The sequence below is a fragment of the Anabrus simplex genome, chromosome 7, assembly GCF_040414725.1.
Source record: "Anabrus simplex isolate iqAnaSimp1 chromosome 7, ASM4041472v1, whole genome shotgun sequence".
In the NCBI taxonomy this organism is placed as follows: domain Eukaryota; kingdom Metazoa; phylum Arthropoda; class Insecta; order Orthoptera; family Tettigoniidae; genus Anabrus; species Anabrus simplex.
This window is the reverse complement of record NC_090271.1, coordinates 2155103-2176969: the sequence shown is the minus strand read 5'-3', so window position 1 is coordinate 2176969 and position 21867 is coordinate 2155103. Positions and strand designations below refer to the sequence as shown.

The 21867-nt window shown below is 36.5% G+C and overlaps 1 protein-coding gene across 1 annotated transcript in view; it reads left to right on the top strand.

Annotated features, from left to right (window-relative positions):
- spd-2 (spindle defective 2) overlaps positions 1–21867 on the top strand; it is a 740229-nt gene that overhangs the window by 40513 nt on the left and 677849 nt on the right. The window contains exon 5 of the mRNA XM_067150605.2: positions 2263–2420. Coding sequence (XP_067006706.2) covers positions 2263–2420 — 158 coding nt within the window. The remainder of the gene's footprint in view (positions 1–2262; positions 2421–21867) is intronic.

Here is a 21867-nt window from a genome sequence, read left to right as displayed (position 1 = left end):
GGAGCTAACACTGTCAATCTTTTGCTCTCAACTTTTTGGGAATTCCGCATTCCATTAGAAAACTGCCTAGCTCTTGGTGCTGATAATGCTCCAGAAATGGTAGGATTAAAGAATGGTGTGGCAGGATGTATGAAACAGGAAAATAGTAACATAATCATCGTAGGCTGCTCTTGTCACCTAATTAATCTTGTTGCAGAGAAGGGTGCGGTGTGCTTGCCTGTAAATGTAGGTGAAACTATAATTGATATATTTTATTATCTGGAAAGGAGTGCAAAGAGGAAAGGAAAGTTCAGAGAATTTCATACTTTACACAACACAGAGATCAGGAAAATTCTGAACCATGTGCTTACTCGAAGGTTATCACTAAGTAGGGTGTTTAGGAGTTTGCTGCAGTGGGACCCTTTGGTTAGTTTATTCAGGAGCAAAATTGTGAGTAAGGATTCTCAGATGGGAACTTTGAAGACTTACAAAATTTCTAAGCACAGTTTAAGTGCAGATGTGTCTTGTTTGTCTGAAAAGGTGAAGCATTGTCATAACATTTCACCACACTCCTCAGTTAAAAAGAAAACCCAGTCATCAGTTTCACTAAAAAAAATTGAATCTGCTGATGACACTAAGTGCCATGAATTGTCACATGAAGAAACTACTGTTCGTGTTCCTTTCATCGAATTTACATAAGTCTTTTTGCCCTTTTCTCTCAAGTTTTATGGATATGCCGCACATCTACTTACTGAGGTCAGTTGAACTATTGAAGAATATGATGGCAAGGTTTGTGAAACCACACGTTATTAAAAGCTCCTCCTCTCTCCTCGATGTAGATTATCAAACTCCAGCAAATCAAAAGGATGATTGTGATCTGATGATAGGGAACTTTGCGTTTGTTTTAGTGAACACCTTGAAGTCTGAGGAAAGGTGCATGTTCTTTAAGTCTGGTAGGAAGTATTTCTTTTCATCGTGCGACTACATGGTACACAAATTTATTTTCAAAGAAAAAGTTTTAATTAATGCAAAAGTTGCAAATATTTCTGCTATAAGAAAGGCATCATTTTCTAGCCTTAGATTTTTCATTAACAAGTTTCTGAACATTCTGACTAGGGAAACGGACCATTTAGATAAAGAAACTGATATTCTGCACTCCCTGCTGTAACTTTCAGCTCAAAGAAACAGACCTGGCAAAAGGAAGAATTGATGTTCAATGGGCAAAATCAGCTGGTAATGTACTTAAATGTGACACACTCTAAGGTAATGCTATTTTATCAATTCCACATAGCAATGCAGAATGTGAGAGGATTTTTACAGAGTCACAAAGACGAAAACACAGTTGAGATCCTTGCTATCTGAACAAACGTTGGAGAAATTTATAACTATAAAATCAGTTCAGCAAGGCAAGTGCTTTGAACAAAAATTTAGTTCAGATTTTCTGAAGAGGGCTAAGTCAGCTACTGGTGTGTTGAACAACAGTTAGCCGTAATGTGAACACCACGTTGAAGGATGAGATGTCATATGCTCCTACAGTTCAGGTATGTCCCGTATGTAGTATTCACATGTAAATGCATACATACATACATAATCATTATAGACTGTTATGCCTTTCAGCGTTCAGTCTGCAAGCCTCTGAATTTACTAAACGTCGCCACAATCCTCGATTTGCAACTAGTGTTGTGGCCTCATTTAGTTCTATACCTCTTATCTTTAAATCGTTAGAAACCGAGTCTAACCATCGTCGTCTTGGTCTCCCTCAGCAAAATATATATATGTAGGCCAAATAGAATTGTTAATGTTTTGAATTATAATGAATTAGTACATGTTCTGCCATCAGTGATGTCTGAATAAGTCGCGATTTGCTGCCAAATTTCTCCTGATTTTTTACTTTTGAAAGTTGGCATGTCTGTATCTTGTTGAACGGCAAAGGGCACGAACTTCCTGGAGATATGCACAGCGCTTTGAGGACCTGGAATCCTGTTTGGGAAAATGTAAAACAGATAATGTCTTCTATGAAAGTTGTTCAGCCAAGACAATAGAACTGTCACGAGTGGAAATAGCATCGTCGCATCCAGTAAGGTTGTATAAGTGGAGAGTATCTTGAGATCAATGATGCCTAAAACAAGATTTTTAATGCCTAGGCACACACTTCATGCCATGCTGATTCTGATTGAGTTCTTCAGTGTAACTAGGTGTAAGAGATGTTTTCTTTGTACTTAATTTGATTTAGACTTTTTTTATGGTAGCTAAATGCATTTATTCTTTTTTTTTTTTTTTAAGGAGTTTCGCAAGAGCACGTGGAGGAAGATGGAAATTCCTTTTTGGACTCCAAGTCAGATGATTGGACCCACAGAATAACAAATATGATGAATGCCCTTATTATAGAACATTCACCTGAGTTCAGGGACTCTGATGTATCTGCAGGCCCAAATGAAGAGGTAAGATGTTTATTATACCCCAATAACAAATGAAACTGACCTTTAGGAGACAGGCAGAGTTGTATTCCATGAATAATGCACAAATTCAATAAATGAAATAAAAATTATAAAACAAACACAATCAGACTGTGTTGATGGCCTTAGTGTGCACAATGTAGGATATTGACTACCTTGTTAGCACATTTCGTATAGGTTTCACTGGTTTAAATTGCTGCATTCACTCTGATGGCCGGTTTCACCAAGCTTCGTTTATGAATTTGACGACTGTTTAACTTTGACCTTTCGTTTATCGTCCATTTTTTAGTTTCTTCAATGTCTGTTTACTTTGACGATCGTCAAACGCACCGTCAATTTTGACGCGCCGATTTTCGACCTTCAAATATGACGATTCGTTTAAAATGGTGTGTCCGTGTTGTAAACATTGCAGTGTTCAATAGTAGTTGGAAATTACAGATCTCTTTTAAAGTGTTTTAAGCGTTTTGACATTTTACAGGAAGTGTTAAAGCATTTCACAGAACGTTATTTAGAAGACTTTGATGCTGAATTACTGTATATAGAATTATTGGAAAATCTGGGACCTGAACGTGCAATTTCTGACCATAATGATCATTTCTTCTCAGTAGATGACTTCAATTTTGTAACTAGGTACAGACTTTCCAAGAGAGTAGTACTGAAACTTTTAGAGCAAATTGAAAATAGACTGGAATATCCTACTAATAGAAGCCGTCCGTTAACACCGATACAACAACTACTTTTAACTCTACGTTTTTATGCTACTGGTTCTTTTCAATTGGTACTAGCAGATGTGAGTAGTGTATCTAAATCAACAATTTGTCGCTATATTAGAAAAGTTTCCGAAGGAATTGGTTCCTTGAGACCCCTGTATGTGAATTTTTCTGAAGGTGACGACGCTCGTTCAGTTATTCGCGATTTTTATATGATAAGCAACTTCCCTGGAGTAATAGGTGCCATCGACTGCACACATATACCTATACTGTCTCCTGGTGGACATAATGCAGAAGTTTTCCGCAACAGAAAGTCCTATTTCTCAATTAATGTACAGACTATTTGTGATGCTAATTTACTAATAAGGAATATTGTTGCTAGATGGCCTGGATCGGTTCATGACAGTTTTATTTTTGATAATTCTGAAATAAGAATGAAATTTGATACGGGAGGAATCCAAGACGGACATCTCCTAGGGGATAATGGATATCGGCTTACACGTTTTCTTCTTACGCCATTCTTAAATCCACGAAATCAAGGCGAGGAAAACTACAACATAGCCCATATTAAGACAAGAAACACTGTTGAACGACAATATGGAGTATGGAAAAGGAGATTTCCGGCCTTATCACTGGGTTTAAAAACAACAGTAACAACATCTTTGTCTGTCATAGTGGCTACCGCTGTGCTACATAATATTGCTATGCAAACAAAGGAAAATGAACCCCCAGAAGATGAAGTACTCCATCACTATCTAGAAGAAAAAAGACGACTTAACAGGAATTATTTAGTCTTTGAGGAAATTAATGTAGGCCTACCTGGCTTAGCTGATCAAGATGGTCCTCCAGTTGTTAATCGGAACTGAATCGTTGAAAACCATTTCCGTTAAGACACTGCTTTAAAAGTGGAATACATTTAAAACACACGAGTTCTGTATCACTAATATTATAAAAACAAGCACACACTTTATTGTTTTCTATAGCATATAACAGGCAATATTTAATGTGACTGTATGTTTGTTACTAATAGGTCATTGGTTAATAATGTTACTTAAGTTTATAGGTTAATACATTCGTAGATCATTATTACGTTGTTGTTATTATTATTATTATTATTATTAAATTTAGTCTATTGTTTCTTCAAATAAAAGGAAAGTTTTGCCTCTAGCACTGCACTTCTCAGTTTTTCATTTTCTTGCTTAATTTTTTCGGTTTCTTTTTTCATGTGTATTAAGGCTAGTTCTTCGTTATGCCTTAATTGCAGCATGTCTAATTCTTGCATGCAGAGATCCCTTCTTGCTTCTGACAATTCAATAACTTTTTCACGAGCTTTCAATGCTTCTGATTTCTTTGTCGTCTTAAAAGAAGGCCGGTTTCTTGATGCCCACGATATCTTGCTACCGCTAGTTGATGGTGGAAGGTCATGGATTGTATTCGGGACAGTTTCTTCACTGGTAGGAATAAGGATCTCTGTACTGGGTTCTTCTTCAAACATCACCAGTACATTGCATGGTTCAATAGTGTTGCTACTGGATGCGGTTAGGCCTATGTATGCAGAATCGCTATCCAAGTTGTTGGGAAGAGGCTCTACTTGGTCCCTGATTATTTCTAGGAGTTGTGATGATGTTTGATCTAATGAAGGGGTTACAGCAACTCCACCTCCAGTTTTAAACATATTCACCTTATCCTGGCATCTTTTTTGCTTAGCCCTTCTTTTGAAGTTGTCGTAAAACATTTTCAGTTGTTTCACTGACCTTACAAACAAATTCACGAGAATTAAAACAATTTGCAAGTTCTATCCACGCTTTCTCTTTATCACGCAACATTATGCCATCGGTTTTCTTGTTTTCGATTGTCTCGTTCCTTTCGGCAACAAGACTCACGAACAAACTCTTCTCGTCTTCAGAGAATTTGACGAAATATTATTATCTTCCATTTTTGAGACCACTCTTACAACAGAAAATTAAATTACAAAACAAGTCTATTTTCAATCACGGCTCAGTACTTCAATTATTAATCGAGAAATGGCAATCCGAACGCACGATAAAACTCGATATATCGCGATATAACGTCGTTTTGAAATGCGAGATCGTGTCAAAATAAACGGAGCGTCTATTCCAGCTCACTAGTGATGATGAAATATAAAAGGTTTTGACGAAGCGTCAAAAAGAAACGGGTTGTCATTTTTGACAGCCGTCAAGCATATTAGAACAAAGCTTGGTGAAACCGGCCATGAGCCTATTCGGAGCTTGCTCATGTCCAATATCCAGGCTCCCGGATCAGCTGGTACTCCTGTTACCATTGTCCTGGGCTTGCTTGAATGCTTTGGCCTGAACAATGATTATAAAATGTGATGACTGCTATTCCTGTTTCTTTGTGAAAAATCTGTATTGTTGGAAGCTTAACTGGAGTAGAAAATTATCTGTTAGTGGTTGGCATCAGTGAGAAATGAGAAAATGCACTGCATGACAGTCATCATGTTAAACATGACCTTCAACTTAGTCCACATGATGTCTGATATAATTGACAGTCGTTCAGACTAAATCATTAATAGGCATGATACTTCCAGCACTTTCATATATCCTTAAATATTTAATAGTTTCCATTTTCTGGGATAATCTCAACACTGCTAATTTATGTTCCTCAGCCATTTCACATCCCTCTCCAAGTAATTAGAGGTAAGATTTATATTGGTCACCCCTCAAAATGTCTGCCTCCGTAGTGTAATGGTTAACACTATTAGCTGCCGTCTTTGGTGCCCCGGATTTGATTCTCGGTGCTGTCAGATTTAAGAATGGCAGGAGTGCTCCATTGGGGGTTTGCTTGAAAGTGCTGCACCGCCTTGGGATGAGAACACAGTTGCACCTGCTCCTGTACATGATGGGCTTTAGATGAGCACTAACATTCAATCAACCAGGTGGCAGATTCCTTATCATTTGTTTACCTAGAGTTTTCTTAAATGATTTCAAAGAAATTGGAATTTTCTGGAACATCTCCCTTGGTATTCCAATCCTGAATTTCTGTTTCTATAAACGCATACATTTTCCCTAATTTGTCCTTTTTGTAACCGGTACTTCAGCGGCTACATAAACACAGTTAAAGGGAGGAAAGTAAATCAAATTACAAGGTACCTAAACCCTATACACACCGTAATCATGTAATGAACTGTGGTGAAAGCAGGAGAAGTAAATATCACTGAGGGCAACTTGACGATAACAAACAAGGAACGTTGGACGTAACTGGGAACTTACCAGGGGCATGGATATGCCTAGGTTGCGGTTCGGAAAAATTAAGTGATCTTTGATTTTCAAAATATTATTTACAAAATGGACTTTACAAAATAAATAAATTACGAACAGTTTCAGTCAGTGTGGAAAATGCCGATACACCTTTCGTAAGATGCAGATACATGTTCTTAGAGACACATCACCGATCAGTTATATATTCTTTGACGAGAGCTTCAAGCAAGTACATCCCTGTACAAATCAAATTCCACAAATACAATATTGAAGGTAAGGGGAAGCATATAATACTATTACATTTTAGAGCGAAATCGAAACTTGTTTTTCACATGTGATCAAAAGATTGGCGATTAGGGTAAACTCCTGTGATACACCAACGAAAACTAAAAGGAACTTAAAACCGGACAGAAAGAAACAGCGCTTACCCCAAGGCAGGTCATGCTGGTACCGCGGAGACGTTCACAACGTCAAAACTTCGGGAGGCTTGGCAGGGCAAAACCAAGACGGTTCAGAGACTTAAGACCTCAGACCTCTCACGAAATGCTGCCTAACCTCTTTTAAAGGGGAAGTAGCAAATCAGAACACAGGAGCTTGCCCAGATTGACCAATCACAACACTTACTTCAGTCATGATGTTTAAATACTTTCTCAAATATCGCGAATCTTCCAATTCCAGAATAGAACATACTTTCTAGAATACATAACTAACAAAGGCTAACACACTCTGTTCAAAAATTGTCACAACTTTCTGGACAGTTCCAGTAAATATAGAAATGAAATCTAGTAGTTACAAATACCATATGTTACTAAAATATTTACACTGTACATGTTAGGTAGTTACATGGAATAAAAATAAAATAAAAATAAAACATTCTATCACCACACTTCAGATCATACAGTAAGTACTACTTAACAAGGTTTACAAATAAAATGTATAACACTTTCCACATCTAATATATTTTACCCCTGTGTCACTTTTGAATTCAAACTTCATCTACATGATCTTTCCTACTTTTAAGAACTCCACTCAAGCCTGACCTACTAACATCAGATTCTATTTCTGCACCGACAGCTCAGAACATGAGACTGTCCTCATTTTTTTCCCGTATTGAGTCTGTTAAAAGGAGAATAATGAAACTTAGATTTCAGACTATTCAATACTTAAAAAGCAAATACAAAATTAGGATCTCATCTTTATTTTATTGCTTGATTGTTAAAACATAGGATATGTTTTGTTCTTTTTCTGAACATCTTCAGCCATAAATACAGGGTCTTTATTTATGCTTGGGAGGGACTTTCTCGCTCAACCTTGGCCACCTGTGACGGTTTAGTTGCCGGCTACCGCGCATGCATATGTACGGCAGAATACGGTGCTCAAACTTATTATCGTGCATTTTACTCACCATTTTTACAGTTTATGCTCGAAAATCATTATTATGCATTGATCATGCATTTTACTCACCATTTTTACAGTTTATGCTGAAAAATGTTTCCCATGCGCTGCCAAATATAATCTGCATCTCCTAATGAAGTTTTCGGTTACTGTACAAAGTTCTTCAGCATTGATGTATGCAATTGCAGCTCTTATATTGTCTTTAAGTTCATGTTGTGTGTGAGGGTTGTTCCCATAAACATTCCCCTCAAATAAAAATAACATGCCATTAAATCTGGGCTATTTATGATCCTCGAACCAAACACGCTTCATTAAGGAAGTAACGACCTTTATGTCTACTTTTATTGTTTACTGAACCTGTAGGTTTGAATCTCTTGGCTAGTTGTTTTATTGTCCGATTGACAGCAATTGGTCTCCCTGGAAATTTTGCTTGACATTTTTGTCTTATCCTAACGCACGATTTTCTGCACTTAATGTAAGTATTGTGCAGATATACACGTTCACATAACAAATATTTCACAACAACTGCAGAAGTGCCAGAAACCGTACGCGCCAGCGGCTGGTAGCGGTCTGTCACTGGCGGCCAAGTTCGAGCGATAAACTCCCTGCCAAGCATAAATAAATACCCTGTATTTTTACAAGGTTGATTGGTAACATTGTTCCAGAACTTACATGTATGGTTTGCCGTTAACAAACTTATCAATAACAAACTTTAAGAAACCCTATTAAATATAAATAGTTTATACATTACGTCGTCTAATTAAGAATATGACAATTTGTTGAGTTTGAAATTAAAAGTAATCTTATTCTAATACTCAAAATACAATGCCTGTCAGTTGGTCTCTGTATAACCACATGTACAATCTATTAAACTGCTGAATGTCTTAAAATTTTTTGTTGTTTGAACATAAAAACACTTTGTTAAAATCTGGTGTAAAATTTTTCACGTGTTATACCATATAAAAATGAAATCTTAATACACTCTCAAAACAGCTGAGTTTAGGCGTAAGTATTATTCTGTTCATCCACAAAACATCTAAACTGATGCGCCATATTGATAAGTTATAATATTCATAACACTTTAAAATATTTAACATCAGAATTTGTTGAATTCACAATTTTCTTGTAATCTTAACCGGCTTACAACAATCGTATGAACGTAAGCAGGGTCTAAGTCAGATGGAGACACTCAAGCTTTGGTGATAGATGAGTAGTGATTTCTTCCAAGCTATGTAAGTAAGTCTGTTGACATATTTGTAACAGGGAAATATATGTAAGAATATGCTAAATGGTGTGATATCAGAAAACTAATGTTGAAGGATCAGCACTCACCCCTTCTACTCCTGCCCACGGTTACACTAGTGCTCTCAGCTGTTTGACTGCTTGTCCTTCTACTTGCACTCTTATGTTGTATATGTGTCTCCGTAATTGCAGGGCGTTGGGAGGGGAGGTAGCAGAGGGCGGCGTCCTAGCGAATGTCGTGATTCGTGGAGGGAAATGTTCAGAAGTAGTGTAGGAGGGGGTATATGTACTCGTAGAATGACTATTATTATTGTTATTATTATTATTATTATTATTATTATTATTATTATCATCCGGAATAAAAATGTTTGCAAATTTTGTGCTATCAAGTTGGAATGTTTGTATTAATTTTTGTATTTGTTCAATTAATGGGCTTTTGATTTCTATTTCGTCATTCAAGTTTTTATCTTTGTTGAAGTGTTTGTCTAGGTGGATATATATGTTCTCCAGTTCATTCATCAGTTTTCCTTTATCGATCTTTCTGATTATTTTAAAATCTTTTTCTATAGTAGTAAAATGGTGTCCTTTTTCTTGCATATGATTACTCATAGCGGAAAATTTATGTTTCGCAGCATTTACATCAGTGTTCTGCCTTGGACCTTTTTAATGGGCGCAATGCCCTGCCGTTTTTACAGACCGTCCGGCTAATATGATCTAGATGTATGCTATTTACATAATACTAATACATATTTGAGCCATTGGATGTACCAAATTAGCATGTAAATACTGTAAAACTGTTAATTTAAATGACAAATCATTGTCAGCATAATTACATCAATTACATCGGAGATCAAATGTTTAGCTCAACCACAACGTAGTGTCGTGCGCAAGTGGCGTCTGGATTAGAGTGGAATCGCATCGCTGTCCACATGTCCACAGATACCAAGTGGTAGGCCTACGTCCGCTGTTACATGATTTGGAAGGAGCATTTGAACACTAGAAGTTCAAAATTCTCTGTTATGTCTTGTTCGTGATAACTCAATAGTTAGTGTTTACCTGTCTGATATAATTGTTCATGCCTTGAGGGAGATGAATTGTTTTCTTCATTTTTTTTCTTTTTTTCTTATTGAAGTTTTACGTAGTATTCCCTGCCCGGCTACTCATTCCTGCCACCCGGCTAACGAAATTTTCTGGGGAGAACACTGATATACATGTTCTAAATATCTAGTTATAAAACTTCTGCCAGTTTGGCCAGCGTAAGAAAAACCACACTCAGAGCAAGTAAGCTGAACATTGGCATTTATTGCTTGAATTTACCCTGTTATGGTTGAAAAATATATTTCTATTTGTATTTTGTGTTTTAAATGCAATATTAATTTGTAGTTTTTTAATCGGATTCGTGATTTGATGTACTGCTGGATTGGTGGATGTAAATGTTGCAAAATTTTGCTTTGCAGTTTTGATTGGGATGAGGTTAGTGGCCAGTTTCAATTTCACTATATTAATAATTTTACTAACAAAATCTATGTTATAACCATTAACAGAAGCGAAGTCTTCTATGAATTTAATTTCATTCCTTAAACTATTATCAGAGAGTGGAATTTTAAAGGCTCTGTATTTCCGACTAAAGAAAGCGGCTTGCTTCTGTGATTTTGGATGTAGGGAATCTTTTTTGATAGTTATTGAGACGTAAGATGGCTTTCTATAAATTTGAAAGACAAATTTATTTTCTGTTCGTGTTACTCTAATATCCAAAGAGTTTAACAAATGTTTATTTTCTTCCTCCTTAGTAAATTTTACTCTTTGGTTGAGGTTATTTAAGAAGTTTAATATATTATTGCTGTCATTAAGTATCTCATTGATTAGTATACCAGGCAAAGTATTCACTGGCATCTTGGAAGGGAGGGTGCGATCAGTCGTTGAGAGGAAGTTGGATGAAAACCAGTGTGGTTTCAGACCACAGAGAGGCTGTCAGGATCAGATATTCAGTATGCGCCAGGTAATTGAAAAATGCTACGAGAGGAATAGGCAGTTGTGTTTATGTTTCGTAGATCTAGAGAAAGCATATGACAGGGTACCGAGGGAAAAGATGTTCGCTATACTGGGGGACTATGGAATTAAAGGTAGATTATTAAAATCAATCAAAGGCATTTATGTTGACAATTGGGCTTCAGTGAGAATTGATGGTAGAATGAGTTCTTGGTTCAGGGTACTTACAGGAGTTAGACAAGGCTGTAATCTTTCACCTTTGCTGTTTGTAGTTTACATGGATCATATGCTCAAAGGTTTAAAATGGCAGGGAGGGATTCAGTTAGGTGGAAATGTAGTAAATAGTTTGGCCTATGCTGACGACTTGGTCTTAATGGCAGACTGTGCCGAAAGCCTGCAGTCTTAACATCTTGGAACTTGAAAATAGGTGCAATGAGTATGGTATGAAAATTAGCCTCCCGAAGACTAAATTGATGTCAGTAGGTAAGAAATTCAACAGAATTGAATGTCAGATTGGTGATACAAAGCTAGAACAGGTCGATAATTTCAAGTATTTAGGTTGTGTTTTTTCCCAGGATGGTAATATAGTAAGAGAGATTGAATCAAGGTGTAGTAAAGCTAATGCAGTGAGCTCGCAGTTGCGATCAGCAGTATTCTGTAAGAAGGAAGTCAGCTCCCAGACGAAACTATCTTTACATCGGTCTGCTTTCAGACCAACTTTGCTTTACGGGAGCGAAAGCTGGGTGGACTCAGGATATCTTATTCATAAGTTAGAAGTAACAGACATGAAAGTAGCAAGAATGATTGCTGGTACAAAGAGGTGGGAACAATGGCAGGAGGGCACTCGGAATGAGATAAAGGCTAATTTAGGAATGAACTCGATGGATGAAGCTGTAGGCATAAACCGGCTTCGGTGGTGGGGTCATGTGAGGCGAATGGAGGAGGATAGGTTACCTAGGAGAATAATGGACTCTGTTATGGAGGGTAAGAGAAGTAGAGGGAGACCAAGACGACGATGGTTAGACTCTGTTTCTAACGATTTAAGAGGTATAGAACTAAATGAGGCCACAACACTAGTTGCAAATAGAGGATTGTGGCGACGTTTAGTAAATTCTCAGAGGCTTGCAGACTGAACGCTGAAAGGCATAACAGTCTATAATTATGTATGTATGTTAAGTTCGCTATCTATTGAAACAAAGGTATCGTCTACATATCTCAACCACAAACAGTCCTTTTATGCTTGTTTTTATTTTACCATGCTCAAAATGATCCATGTAAATATTGTCTAAAATTCCAGACGTGGGATCTCCCACCCCCAAACACATCTGTTTGTAAATTTTATTGTTGAATGTGAAATAATTGTTTAAAACAAAATTTAATAAATTTATAAACTCTTCTATTTCACATGTATTAACTTGCCCTGTTTGGTTAGATTGGACTTGATGATTTCAACGGTTTCTTTAATAGGTATTGTAACGTGTTGGCGGGGTAAATAAGTAAATAAATGAGTACAGAACCTGGTAGCGTCCTATTTCTAAGATTTATTAACTAAGCACTACAATTACAGATTTACACACACACACAGACGATAACCAAGCTTACAACTTACACACGTACAAGGTTACACACTTACACGGTTTACGTGCGCTCTCTCTCTTCCTCAAATTCTCACTTGTTCTCACACTGCAGAGTTTTACACTCACACACAAGGTCATCGATTATTTACACTACACTCACTCAGCCACTCAGTCACACTCGTTAGCGCTGTCACGGTCCACAGCCTACACGTCAGTCTCGCAGGTCGGGGTAGTATCCGCTCTTCACTGAAGCTGTCGAACCCCGTTCGCAGTCTGCACACGTCGGCACCCAGTGTTCCCTTCGTGCCAAGGTTCTTCTCCAGCAGCCGGCCTCAAGGGACACACACACATCAGGAAAACAGGAACGAGTCCTCGGCTCCAACAGGCAGATACTCCATCAGACTGACATCTCACCCCAGGCTATCACTGACTGCGCTCTTCGCTAACTCACACCAGCGAACTCAATCTTGCTCACTCACTAACTCACTCTCACTAACTCCAGTCTACTCTCACTGACTGCAGGCAGGTCATTCCTCTCTTATATATCTGCGTTGGCCCTTCTAGAATAGTCCGGATGCTTGATGGATCCAGGAATCTTGCGAGATGGAACACTCCAGATTACATGTTATAAACCTCATTTTAGGTCCGTATTGAAAATTTAACAGTTCAACAATGATAAAGGTGTTTTAATTTATTCCACCTATTCAATACTTATATTATCACGTATAGTTGTTACATAATTAAATTCTTAGTTACATGGGACATGTTTCGCCCTCAATTAAGGGCATCTTCAGCCTAAATACAATAATCAAAAATACAACTACATTAAAAGTGGACGTTAAATACAATCATCAAAAATACAACTAAAATTAAAAGTGGAAGTTAAAAGTTTAGTCTGTTCTTAAAATTCAGAACAATAAAATTGTGAAAAATGATTAAATAAAAAGATGCTAATGGAAAACTGTCTTATGATTAAACTATAATCTTGTCAGAGACTAAAACTTCTATTAAAATTCGAATTAAAACAGTTCATATAAAATATTGGAAAATCAAAATGGTAGTAATAAAAAGCCAACGACATGAGGGCGTGTACACAAGCATAAACTTGATTGTCATGAATACAATCTTTTCAAGGCCGTTGATGAAATTCGTAGTAAGGCAGAAGCGTCTATTGAAAAATTGTAAGAGGCCGTTAGCACCGGTAGGTAATAAAATGGCTGAATCCTTGCCAGAAAATGTCAACAGATGCAGAAATAAGTTTTCTGTAAGAGAAGGAAAAGAAGAAATAAGAAATTGAACGCAAGGAGAGAATTCAGTCTTACATAATTTTGAAACAGATGAGGACTTACATGTAAGTGGAAGTTGTTATTTCTTAACTACTGTTGAGTTGGTTGCTGCCCGTCTGTTGGCTCTAAGTCTGGTGTTATAACTGTGCTGCAGAGGCGCTAGCGAACTCGGAGGGGAAGGAATAGGGGAGTGCGGAAGGGAGGAGAGGATGGGTGGAGTCAAATGTGACGAGGCTGACAAAGGGCGGAGTCAACTGCATTGCTGGAAGTAGGCCTAATATCTGTAGGTATGGGAGGAGTATTAGGGTTTGAAGAATTAAATATATTAGGTATCCTAAATTTATTCGAACTAACTGACTTTAATAATTTCGGCATTAATTCATGTAACATACTTTTATTGTCCGTGGTTTCATTGAGATTCTTTTGCTTATTGTACGTCTGATCTAAATAGATGTATAAACTTTCTAATTCATTCAGCATTCTTCCTTTTTGTATGTTTCTAATTATCGTTAAGTCTTTCTCTATGGATTCAAATCTGTGGCCAGTCTCCCTCATATGCAAACTCATCGCTGAGTATTTCCTATGTTTTTCCGCGTTAACATGTTCCATGTATCTTGTCATAAAATTTCTCCCAGTCTGTCCAACATATGAAAAATTACACTGAGTACATTTAAGTCTGTATACTCCCGATCCTAAATAACGATTCTTATCATAATTAACTTTTTTATGATCAAAGAATATGGACTGGTTAGTATTAGTAGTTTTAAAAGCTATATTAAAATTATGTTTCTTGAATACGCTAGTAATCTGGTGTATAGCTGGATTATTAAAAGTGAATGTAGCATACTCAGTTTTTTTGGTCTTTTCTGGTATCAGATTCGTAGATAATTTGTTCTTAATTTTATTGATTAATTTGTTGATCATTTCTATTTTGAAACCATTTTGTTTAGCGAGGTATCTAATATAATTTAATTCTTTCTTCAAATTCATGGGAGATAGAGGGATTCTAAATGCTCTATAAATTAGACTGTGAAAAGATGCTTGTTTATGTGAACTCGGGTGTAAAGAGGAATTGTTTATAGTTGTAGATGATTGTGTCGGTTTTCTAAATATTTGGAAATCAAAAGTGTTAACCTTACGCGTAACTGTTATATCTAGAAAATTCAATGAGTTATCGACTTCGTCCTCTTTCGTAAATTTCAAATTAGGTTCGATTTCATTTAATTTATTTAAGATTTCTTGACTATTAGTGACATCTTTGTTTATGATTACAAATGTATCATCTACATATCTCAACCATAAATCTATTCCTTTAATTTTAACTTCCACTTTTAATTTTAGTTGTATTTTTGATGATTGTATTTAACGTCCACTTTTAATTTAGTTGTATTTTTGATTATTGTATTTAGGCTGAAGATGCCCTTAATTGAGGGCGAAACATGTCCCATGTAACTAAGAATTTAATTATGTAACAACTATACGTGATAATATAAGTATTGAATAGGTGGAATAAATTAAAACACCTTTATCATTGTTGAACTGTTAAATTTTCAATACGGACCTAAAATGAGGTTTATAACATGTAATGTGACAGCCAACCAGGCAAAATGTAGATTAAATAAGTTTCTCAATCTGAAAATGAAGATTTGTAAGTTAGGAAAAGATTTAGCTTTTCTTAAACAATGTCTGAGACTAAAACTTGTACCTACTTTTCTAAAATCAACACAACGTAAGAACATAAGCAATCCAAGCCATAATGTAACCCAAAATAAGGTAAATGAATTATGGCTTAAAAATGAAATCAAGGCATATTAAGGAAGAAGTCCAAATTGAATTTGCAATTATATAACGTTCACTTAGCGGTGACACAGGATTTAGCCCCATTAGAATGGCAGTCTTTTTATCAACACATGGAACACAAATTAACATACGCACTTAGTAAGAAACAGGATACATTGAATAAGAAATTGAATCATTTAATAGACACACAAATACGTCGTAGTAAACAAACGAAACAAGAACAAATTAAGGGCCCATCGGACAATGTCACTCCCACGGTAGTTAACTTGACCAAGGTAAAATTTACGGAAGGAGAGAATGACCTACTTAAAAGGGGTCCAAAATACAATTGGCCTAATAAAGATAGAGAAATAGATATCATTAACACAGTTGCAGAAGTGGAGGCGAACATATCAAAACTCCCACGCGATGTACAAGATGAAGTAAAATTGGAGTTAAAGAAGAAATTACCCAGACTGGCTAAAGAAATTTATTCCAATTTTGATCCCAAACAACAGAAAACAATAAAAAACATGAAATCGAAAATTGAAGATAACAATATTATAGTAACCAAGGCTGACAAGGGGGGTGCGATCGTTTTGATGGATAAAGATACATATATCAAAAAAACTGAAGATTTTTTTGATAATAATAAATACACATTAGTAACAAAAAATCCGCTAACTAAAATTCAACGTAACTTAAAAGCCTTACTTAAAAGATCCACATCTCTCTTTACTGAACAAGAACAATTAAAACTTGTCAATATGAATCCTAGGCTCCCGGAAACTAGAGCTATGCCCAAAATACATAAAAAAGATATTCCGATTCGTCCGATTATCAATTGCCGTAATTCTCCCACGTATAAAGTCTCCAAATACATTCACAATTTTTTGAAAAGACATTACACTTTTAATAATAAACAACCATTAAGAAATTCCATTGACTTGTGTGACATTTTGCTTGGATTTGGCGTACTTCCAAACCAGATGATGTGTTCGTATGACGTAGTGAATATGTTCCCGAATATTCCGACAGATAAAACTGTTAATATCATTCATGATAATATTTGTAAACACAGTAATCTTAGTAAAATGGAAGTAGAAGAATTCACTAGATTGTTAAAGTACGTATTAGACAATAACTACTTCACATTTAACAATAATATTTATAAACAGAATGGATTAGCAATGGGTGACCCAATATCGGGCATCCTTGCCGACATATTTATGGATTCAATCGAACACAATGAAATAATAGCAAAAATTAAAGGAATAGATTTATGGTTGAGATATGTAGATGATACATTTGTAATCATAAACAAAGATATCACTAATAGTCAAGAAATCTTAAATAAATTAAATGAAATCGAACCTAATTTGAAATTTACGAAAGAGGACGAAGTCGATAACTCATTGAATTTTCTAGATATAACAGTTACGCGTAAGGTTAACACTTTTGATTTCCAAATATTTAGAAAACCGACACAATCATCTACAACTATAAACAATTCCTCTTTACACCCGAGTTCACATAAACAAGCATCTTTTCACAGTCTAATTTATAGAGCATTTAGAATCCCTCTATCTCCCATGAATTTGAAGAAAGAATTAAATTATATTAGATACCTCGCTAAACAAAATGGTTTCAAAATAGAAATGATCAACAAATTAATCAATAAAATTAAGAACAAATTATCTACGAATCTGATACCAGAAAAGACCAAAAAAAACTGAGTATGCTACATTCACTTTTAATAATCCAGCTATACACCAGATTACTAGCGTATTCAAGAAACATAATTTTAATATAGCTTTTAAAACTACTAATACTAACCAGTCCATATTCTTTAATCATAAAAAAGTTAATTATGATAAGAATCGTTATTTAGGATCGGGAGTATACAGGCTTAAATGTACTCAGTGTAATTTTTCATATGTTGGACAGACTGGGAGAAATTTTATGACAAGATACATGGAACATGTTAACGCGGAAAAACATAGGAAATACTCAGCGATGAGTTTGCATATGAGGGAGACTGGCCACAGATTTGAATCCATAGAGAAAGACTTAACGATAATTAGAAACATACAAAAAGGAAGAATGCTGAATGAATTAGAAAATTTATACATCTATTTAGATCAGACGTACAATAAGCAAAAGAATCTCAATGAAACCACGGACAATAAAAGTATGTTACATGAATTAATGCCGAAATTATTAAAGTCAGTTAGTTCGAATAAATTTAGGATACCTAATATATTTAATTCTTCAAACCCTAATACTCCTCCCATACCTACAGATATTAGGCCTACTTCAAGCAATGCAGTTGACTCCGCCCCTTTGTCAGCCTCGTCACATTTGACTCCACCCATCCTCTCCTCCCTTCCGCACTCCCCTATTCCTTCCCCTCCGAGTTCGCTACCGACTCTGCAGCACAGTTATAACACCAGACTTAGAGCCAACAGACGGGCAGCAACCAACTCAACAGTAGTTAAGAAATAACAACTTCCACTTACATGTAAGTCCTCCTCTGTTTCAAAATTATGTAAGACTGAATTCTCTCCTTACGTTCAATTTCTTATTTCTTCTTTTCCTTCTCTTACAGAAAACTTATTTCTGCATCTGTTGACATTTTCTGGCAAGGATTCAGCCATTTTATTACCTACCGGTGCTAACGGCCTCTTACAATTTTTCAATAGACGCTTCTGCCTTACTACGAATTTCATCAACGGCCTTGAAAAGATTGTATTCATGACAATCAAGTTTATGCTTGTGTACACGCCCTCATGTCGTTGGCTTTGTATTACTACCACTTTGATTTTCCAATATTTTATATGAACTGTTTTAATTCGAATTTTAATAGAAGTTTTAGTCTCTGACAAGATTATAGTTTAATCATAAGACAGTTTTCCATTAGCATCTTTTTATTTTATCATTTTTCACAATTTTATTGTTCTGAATTTTAAGAACAGACTAAACTTTTAACTTCCACTTTTTATTTTAGTTGTATTTTTGATGATTGTATTTAACGTCCACTTTTAATTTAGTTGTATTTTTGATTATTGTATTTAGGCTGAAGATGCCCTTAATTGAGGGCGAAACATGTCCCATGTAACTAAGAATTTAATTATGTAACAACTATACGTGATAATATAAGTATTGAATAGGTGGAATAAATTAAAACACCTTTATCATTGTTGAACACTCCAGATTAATCGTGGAGTCATTTCCATACTCCTCTGTTAAGGGACCACGGGCAGAAGCGAGTGGGGCTGGCCTAGCACTTAAGTGCTGCTCGTGATTGGCGCGATTGAAGTGTAAGGGGTGGGCCTATATGGTGCCGGGCAGAGCCCACTGCCAGTTGGCATGGTGGACGCTATAACCATCACAGTATGTTCGGATACTTATTGGTTATATCATAGGAACACTCCTGTGATGTGATTGTACGTTAAAAATATTTCATTTTTCATGAAATTCAATTGAACTACTGATCATGGTACCACAGTTAAATTTGTAGTGTTTCTTTAAACGTGGTGTAAAAATTTTGAGATTTTATAAGTGGGACTTCCTCTACTATTGATTATAGGTCTAACAGGCATGTGTGCTTTATGGACTTTAGGTAGAGCTTTAGCCATTGGTAATTTAGGATTCATATTGATAATTTTTTGGTACTTATGTTCAATAATTAGAAAGTGGAATTGTTAAGTACAGTACAGTCTCGTTAATCCGAACTAATTGGTAGCGGAGTCTGTTCGGATTACGAAATTTTCGGATTAACCGGAAAACATTTTAAAATAATAATGTTATTGTTTTTGTCCCACTAACTACTTTTACGGTTTCCGGATACACCTGTGTGCCAGTATTTTCTCAGTCCAATATTACACTGTTTCATTCGCGCACTCAGGTTGAAATCTAGGCATTCAAAAAGTCAAGGCGGTTGGGTATAATATTTCCATGCACTCAGGGATCTGGATGTGAATTCAGTTCAACTCCAGCAATTCGAACCACTTCCCTTTTTTTTTTTCTATTTCCTTTCTTTCCTTTCCTTCATTTCCGTTCTCATTCATGAAACACGATTTTTACGTGAAAGAAAAGGCATGTTAGAAAATTGGGAATTCATTAAGGACAAGGTTAATATACACCACTACAGATACGTAAGATATGGAAATATACGAGGTTTACTGGCTTCTTTGATGGTAAGCAGTGTTCTCCCTAGGACCTTTTTAATGGGCGCACCGCCCTGCTGTTTTTACAGACCGCCCGGCTAACATAACCTAGATACATGCTAGTTACGTAATATTAATACATATTTGAGTCACTGCGTGCTCCAGTTAACATGTAAATACTGTAAAACGTATATTTCAATGATAAATCTTCATTATTGTCAACATATTTGCATCAATTACATCGGAGTTGAAATGTTTAGGTTGACTATAACGTAGTGTCGTGCGCGAGTGGTATCTCGATTAGCGTGGAATCACACGAGAGCACTCGCTTCCTCATGACGTCACAAACCCGTATGGTAAGCCCTGGTGTTTGATTATGAACAAGCAGTAGAACACTAGAACATATTATTTGTCGTAATAACACTAACATAGCGTATCTGTCCGGTATTACTGTTAATGCCCTTTGTGGATCATTGATAGAGATAGCGGGTTCAAACTCGGCAGAGGTCGTCGTATATTTGAAGGGTGACACTACATGTCGTACGATGTCGGCCTGTAAAATATCTCTAGTGTCATATTTGGTGTTTACCCGACAAAATTCACGAAAACTCAGTCATAGACGCCCAAGACAGATTCGATTTTTCTGCCATCTAGTAGGTCTAGAGTAAAACGGAACGTCGAAATTGACGAGCAAGCAGCCAGAAGGCGTCAAATTAAGATGTTTTTACAGGGTAGCTGAAGCCATATTATTATTATTATTATTATTATTATTATTATTATTATTATTATTATTATTATTATTATTATTATTATTATTATTATTATTATTATCGTTAATGCCCTAAAGGGAATAAACTGAAGTTTTATCTTCTTAATGTTTTTACATAGTATTCCCTTCCCGGCTACTCAGTCCTGCCACCCGACTGACGAAAATTTCTGGGGAGAACACTGGTAAGCCTTTACCATCGAGACGTGAGCTTTGCTCACCCTCTTACTTACTACGTCTTCCAGTTCTACTGTCACAGGTCCCAGGAATCTCGTTACCTTTTTAGGCTGAGACCACTTATAACATAATTTGGCCGTGACTTGATTTGCCGCTGAGCTCAATTTAAAAAACTTTCACTACGACCAAGTCTCCAACTTCCAGCTTTACTCTCTTTCTGTTTCGATTGTACCTCTTGGCCATACGGTCTCGAGCCTTGGTTAACTGAGTCACTGCTCCCTTCCATTTTGCCTCTACGTCCATCGTCCTGGACGGTTTGGTCAGATACCCAATATTCCACTTCAATTGTAGTGGGTTGACGAGATCTCTACCTAGAAATAGAACAGCCAGGGCTTACCGGTGCGACTCATGTACACTGCTGTTGAATGCTAAAACAAAGAAGTCAAGATTACAGTCCCAGTTGCGCTGGTCAGCGCTGTGAAAGGCCGTCAAACAAGCTTTGAGATTTCGATGGAACCTTTCGACGTGCAAGGGTTTGGGATAGTGAGGGCTTAAAAACACATGCTTGATTCCCCACCCAAAGCATAAGTGTCGGAGCTTACGACAGTTAAAGGTGGACGCATTGTCAGTCACTATCGTTTTAAGGGGTCCGTAAATTCCAAAAATGTGCCGGGATAGGAAGTGCACAACGTTGTTCGAATTTATATTGCGCACGGGAAATAGCCAAACAAATTTTGAAAATGCGTCAACGACGGACAAGATCCCAACGTTGCCACTCTTGGACTTGGTGAGGGGGCCAAAATAGTCTATGAATAACCTTTCCCCGGGGCATGTCGCTATGTCAGCAGAATGGGGTCCAACGAGAGAACACTGCGCGGGTTTAGCCCTCTGGCAAACATCGCAACTTTTTACATACTCCAAAACATCTCTTTTTCAAGTTAGGCCAGAAGTAGTCGCGAGAGATTCGATTTAGTCTTATATTGACCTAAATGAGCGCCCAGATAGGAGTCGTGATAAAACTGAAGTAGCGTGGGCCTCAATTTCAAGGGTACGTAAATTGTCACTACCATTTTTCCGACTTCGATGGGACAACAATCCTCTCT